The sequence below is a fragment of the Camponotus vicinus genome, unplaced genomic scaffold (assembly GCF_025532165.1).
Source record: "Camponotus vicinus isolate PSW18456_S1 unplaced genomic scaffold, iyCamVici1.0 SCAF_7, whole genome shotgun sequence".
NCBI lineage: Eukaryota > Metazoa > Arthropoda > Insecta > Hymenoptera > Formicidae > Camponotus > Camponotus vicinus.
The window spans coordinates 17,878,814-17,885,614 of record NW_028141979.1 but is presented as its reverse complement, the minus strand read 5'-3'; the positions used below and the strand labels follow the sequence as shown (position 1 = coordinate 17,885,614).

General features: G+C 34.2%; 1 protein-coding gene across 1 annotated transcript; it reads left to right on the top strand.

Annotated features, from left to right (window-relative positions):
- Window positions 1-4,015: 4,015 nt before the first annotated feature.
- LOC145974300 (uncharacterized) lies at window positions 4,016-5,053 on the top strand. Its single transcript, XM_083104096.1, has one exon. It carries the CDS (start codon window positions 4,016-4,018, stop codon window positions 5,051-5,053), a length of 1,038 nt encoding a protein of 345 aa, XP_082960222.1.
- The last annotated feature ends 1,748 nt before the right edge of the window (window positions 5,054-6,801 follow it).

Below are 6,801 nucleotides of genomic sequence, written 5' to 3'. Positions count from 1 at the left end.
TCCTCTTGAAAGAATTGGTGTCTAAGTACCTGGCATAAGCACGTTGCACAGTTGACACTGACAGATCAAGTGCCTCAGCAACGTATCTTCGACTTCTGCCATCTTCAATTAAAGCAACAACTTGAGCAGCTTTTTCTGGAGTTATCGTTGCCATAATCGAGAAGTAATTTCGAGAAGAAGTAATTAATTATGGTTTCAATAGATGAAGTCGCAAGGAGCAACGCGTCTAGAGAGCTAGCAAATCAATCGCATAACTTGTACTATAGTCTTTCAATGTACCTGGCATAAGCACGTCTCAAACGGAAAAAACATTCACACAACTTCATCTATTGAAACCATAATTAATTACTTCTTCTCGAAATTACTTCTCGATTATGGCAACGATAACTCCAGAAAAAGCTGCTCAAGTTGTTGCTTTAATTGAAGATGGCAGAAGTCGAAGATACGTTGCTGAGGCACTTGATCTGTCAGTGTCAACTGTGCAACGTGCTTATGCCAGGTACTTAGACACCAATTCTTTCAAGAGGAGGCCTGGTTCTGGGCGCCCTCGACGTACCAATGAAAACGATGACCGATTTATTGTTTTAAATTCATTAAGAGACAGACATCGAACAGCTGTTCAAATTCGAAACAATTTAAGGGATGTCCACAATTGCAATGTATCCGTTGACACCGTTCGGAGAAGATTAGCGGAACAAAATCTGTTTTCGCGCAGGCCAGCGGCTGTACCTTTTCTTACAGGTCGTCATCGCGTAGCTCGACTCAATTTTGCAGTTGCGCATAGAGACTGGAATTACGCAGACTGGGGCAAAGTACTCTTTAGCGATGAATCTCGTTTTTGTCTCTATTCTCCAGATGGACGAGAACGAATTTATCGTCGTCGTGGAGAACGATTTGCAGATTGTACTGTAAGTGAAAGGTACAGCTACAATGGAGGCTCTGTGATGGTTTGGGCAGGTATTTCAGCGGACGCTCATACAGATTTGCACTTTTTTGACAGGAACATGAACGCAGATGTATACGTGGAAGACATACTCCTTCCGTATGTTGTTCCGTATGCACCCTTTATCGGAGAGAACTTCTTGTTTATGCAAGACAATGCTCGACCACACACTGCGAGAAGAGTGTTTGATTTCCTCGATGAAGTTGGCATAAATCGACTTGTTTGGCCAGCAAGTAGTCCGGATTTAAATCCCATTGAGCATTTGTGGGACAATCTCGGCAAGAAAGTACGAAATCACGTACCTGCACCTCAGTCACTGCAAGAACTTCAAAGAGTTCTTCAAAATGCATGGGATGCAATTACGCAGGATGAAATAAAAAGACTAATACAGAGTATGCCTGATCGTATGAATGAGGTAATACGCGCACGAGGAGGTCATACCCACTATTAATACACACATGCGTGCGCCCGTACACACACACACACACACACACACACACACACACACGCCACAAGGAGGGTTTGGAGTCTTTAAATACTGTGGAGCTGACGAACCACGGGGTCCTTATCCTTGTGGTATACAAACGAGCACACACACACACACACACACACACACACACACACACGCCACAAGGAGGGTTTGGAGTCTTTAAATACTGTGGAGCTGACGAACCACGGGGTCCTTATCCTTGTGGTATACAAACGAGCACACACACACACACACACACACGCCACAAGGAGGGTTTGGAGTCTTTAAATACTGTGGAGCTGACGAACCACGGGGTCCTTATCCTTGTGGTATACAAACGAGCACACACACACACACACACACACACACACACACACACGCCACAAGGAGGGTTTGGAGTCTTTAAATACTGTGGAGCTGACGAACCACGGGGTCCTTATCCTTGTGGTATACAAACGAGCACACACACACACACACCTAAATTAAATTGAAATTATGTGCAACCATTTTTTTTCAAAATAGCGGATAAATGAAAGCATACAAAACCGATAAATAAAGGTTCCCGCTTTGCTCCAGTGCGTGGCGTGAATCAGGTATCGCAGCCCAATGGGACGAAATGCATGTGAAAGTGTGGAGTATCACCTTTACAATGCTTTTTTACCGAGCTCGATACGATAATTATTCGCTGAGCTGCAAATTGAAGAAGAAAAAAGAGCGTTTTTAATTAAATTCGGAATAACTCAGCGAAAAATCATCGTATCGAGCTCGGTAAAAAAACATTTTAAAGATAACACTCCACACTTTCACGAGCATTTGGTCTCATTGGGTTGCGTTACCTGATTTACGCCGTGCACCGTCCCAAACTCGATCCTTTAATAATCAATTTTACATCCTTTCACTTCCTTATCCGCCATTTTGAAAACAATGGCTGAGCATAATTGCCACTTAAATATTATTAAAGTGGACATTACAGCCTTCATTTTGTTTTTTTAAACATATTTTTATCATCATTATTTACCAAGTTATGATCATTTAAAATTTGATGAAATTTTCTCAAATTTTAGGTGTACCGCTTTTTTTGCGGGTGAGTGTATGTAGTTGAACTATCACGGTATACTATTATACAGTTGATTACTGAATTTATAGCAGAGCACATATATTTCATAAAACTATAAATAAACAGAGTAGAGATTAATATATTATTATAATTTCATATATCACGGATTACATGATAAAAATATGTAATCACATGATAAAAATAATATATGTCTTTCACACATATTTTACATACAATGAGCATTTAAAACAATAAGGAAATACTTTCCGATTTTATCGAAAAATATCTTTCTTCGTATTTAAAAGGAATGTCTTATTTAAAATAACAATTTTATAATTTCAAATTACAATTTTAATTACAATTGTATTAATACATAAAACGAAAATTAAACAATAATAATATTAATACTGCTCGTGTGTTGCAAAGCAATAATAAAAATTAAAAATTCTAGGGCCAATAATACGAGCTAATTACTAAGGTCTAAATAAAATAAATACATATAATAATAAATTCGTTTAATAAAAACAAAAACGTTTCGACTTTACTTAGTCTTCTTCAGTAAGAAATATAATATAATAAAATCAGCGAATGAAATGATCCGTAAAACAAACGTTAGAGCGCTATAAATAAATAAAAAGAAGCCAATAGAAACCCATGTAATAGAGCATGTTTCTCCAGCACAAAAAATGATTAACCCGGAGTGACATTTGGCCTCCTATTCAAACAACTTCTTCGTTGGGAAGCGAGAAGCTCCTAATTTGAAACCGGCCATGACCAGCTGTGTCCGAGTCCATCACCTTCATGCTGTAATTGTATTATTACCATCCAAAAATTGTTATTGAAAATTAATTGAGATTGACTCAGAAAAAAGAAAATGAGTTAATTTAATAAACAATAATGAATTAATAAGCACTAAAATGATAAATATTATTCGTGATAAAATAAAAACTAATTGAAACGGTCAAGAAAAAATTAAAACTGCTTACATAAATTAATACACATGTCTCTACAAGTCTCAAGATATTCTTAAAGGCTTCCTATCATCTCGGAGTCAAGAACATAACTGTTAGTAAATGTCATGATAACAGTTAAATGTCAATAATATGTAGGTGACAAAAAATGAACACAAACTAACAATCATCCGTTGGACAACTCATTTAAAATATCATCATATGCGCTATCGAGTAATTCGGTGTCTGTATTATATAACACCGCATTATATTCCATTGCTACTTATCTACACAAAACTCTATCAATTAGTATTCCTCAAGCCAAAAGTAATGTAAATAATAGTTTTGAATTATATGGCACACTTTCTGGTAAAACAATAGATGCGTCGAATATATTGATATCTTTAGATGTCGTATCGTTATTTACTAACATTCCTGCAAATCTTGCAATTGACAGTATTAATAACAGGTGGAATTTTATTGAAATGCACACGACAATTCCAAAAAGTGAGTTTATCTCGATGGTTACGTTCATATTGTCTTCCACATATTTTACTTTTAATGACAATATTTATAAACAATCTCATGGGACTCCTATGGGCTCGCCATTATCTCCTATTATAGCGAATATTGTAATGCAAGATTTGGAGGAATCGATACTCAACACTTTGGATTTGGGTATTTCAATTTACCACCGCTATGTTGATGACATCATTTTAGTTGCACCCGTTAGTGAAGTCACCAACATTTTGAACAAATTTAACGGTTATCACGAAAGATTACAATTTACAGTGGAGTATGAGGTGGATCGTAGCATTAGTTTTCTAGATTTAAATATTAAGATTATCAACAACACTATTTACATTGACTGGTTCCACAAAAAAACTTTTTCAGGGAGATTATTATCTTTCTTTTCCAACCATCCTAATTGCCATAAAATTGGAACGATTTATAACCTCGTTGATAGAGCAATGCTGCTATCTCATCACATATTCCACAAGAAAAATATAGAGATCTGCATAGACATTCTGTTGAGCAATGGTTACCCTATACATTTAATTTTTAATGAAATCAATCGCAGAATAAAAACGATTTACAACAAAAAATTAACTCAGACAATTAATACCACGGAGAATGAGAACAATAACAATTATTTTGTCATTCCTTACATTAATAACATTTCAGATTTGGTTGCATCTAACATTAAAAGGTCGGATTTTTTAGTAGGGTATCGTTGTCTCAACAGACTTGATAGAATTATTAAAGTCCAAAAAGACAAGAACAATCATTCATCTAAGTCCAATGTCATTTATAGAATCAATTGTAAAAACTGCGAAGCCTCATATGTGGGCCAAACAAAAAGACAATTAGGCACTAGACTGAGGGAGCACGCAAAGAATATTATGTTAGAATCTTCGAGGCATTCGGTGGTCTCAGAACATATTCTCAATACACAACATACCATGGATTGGGAAGATGTTAAAATATTGGACATAGAGTCTAATTACAGAAAGAGACTCATCTCCGAAATGATACATATTAAAGAACAAAAACATGATATTAATTATAATACAGACACCGAATTACTCGATAGCGCATATGATGATATTTTAAATGAGTTGTCCAACGGATGATTGTTAGTTTGTGTTCATTTTTTGTCACCTACATATTATTGACATTTAACTGTTATCATGACATTTACTAACAGTTATGTTCTTGACTCCGAGATGATAGGAAGCCTTTAAGAATATCTTGAGACTTGTAGAGACATGTGTATTAATTTATGTAAGCAGTTTTAATTTTTTCTTGACCGTTTCAATTAGTTTTTATTTTATCACGAATAATATTTATCATTTTAGTGCTTATTAATTCATTATTGTTTATTAAATTAACTCATTTTCTTTTTTCTGAGTCAATCTCAATTAATTTTCAATAACAATTTTTGGATGGTAATAATACAATTACAGCATGAAGGTGATGGACTCGGACACAGCTGGTCATGGCCGGTTTCAAATTAGGAGCTTCTCGCTTCCCAACGAAGAAGTTGTTTGAATAGGAGGCCAAATGTCACTCCGGGTTAATCATTTTTTGTGCTGGAGAAACATGCTCTATTACATGGGTTTCTATTGGCTTCTTTTTATTTATTTATAGCGCTCTAACGTTTGTTTTACGGATCATTTCATTCGCTGATTTTATTATATTATATTTCTTACTGAAGAAGACTAAGTAAAGTCGAAACGTTTTTGTTTTTATTAAACGAATTTATTATTATATGTATTTATTTTATTTAGACCTTAGTAATTAGCTCGTATTATTGGCCCTAGAATTTTTAATTTGTATTAATACATATTTTTAAAGTTATAGTTTGTATTTTTGTAATAAAACAATTTTAAAGTTAACTCTTTTGTTACTTTATATTTTTATTTTTTATTATTTTTATGTTTGTTTTTATTATTTTTTATTCTTAATGAAATATTATTTTTTATTTTATTTTTAATAAGAAATGAGTACCGCCGATCTAATATACACCAGGGGAAAGTCGATCGAATTTTGCAAGTCGTGTATATATATATATATATATATATATATATACATATATATTGTATGTATATATGCCTGCGTATGAATATTTTAATTTCATTTTTATTCAGTTGAATAAAAAAGTCTTGAATTTGATTTAATGCATCTTGTCCAATGATGATTAAATGTTGATTTTCCAAAATAATAGTGCAGACCGGTTTCTTTCCCAAATACGATTTCTTGAAATACATAAGAAGTACTGATGAAGATAAAATCTGCTTGTCTCCTTCTTTTTCTTTTCTTTTAATTCTTTATAAGAGCACATAGAAACATGATAATCTTCTATAGCATCTGTAGCATCAACTTCGATGTCATTTATGTCTTCTTAATAAAATCGTCGCTAATAATTTTATTTTCAGTGTGCAGGTAATTAGTTTCCTTTCCAGTCCACAGCTCTCGAGTTAGTCACAAAAATTGTGTTTTGAGATGGCTTATTCCGGTTTTATTATGGAGCGTTCTCTCTTAGACAAGTTGTTTTATTAAACTTGTAAGATTTATTTTCCCATCCTTTTTTTTAATTCTGGAAATGAGATGCCTCTTCCAAAAGCGCTAAGACTGATGTTAGTGTAAAAAATCTATTCCACCTTCGTCGCTGTTGTGGATCTCATTTCCGAAATAGCTAGAAGAATGGATAATCGGATAAGAGAATTATTTTTTACAGCATTGGATCCTCGTGGAACTTATTCAAAAAGTTATTTATTAAATCGAATCTCACGTCGTAGATGTGGCAGGATGGACACAGAAAATGATTGTTGCTTCCGCCAGCTAGGTTACAGAGTGTGTATAAATCCAGAGTTAAAAT

What these genes read in the sequence shown, in the direction of transcription:
- LOC145974300 (XM_083104096.1), top strand. Translation starts at nt 4,016, where the DNA reads ATGGGCTCGCCATTATCTCCTATTATAGCGAATATTGTAATGCAAGAT.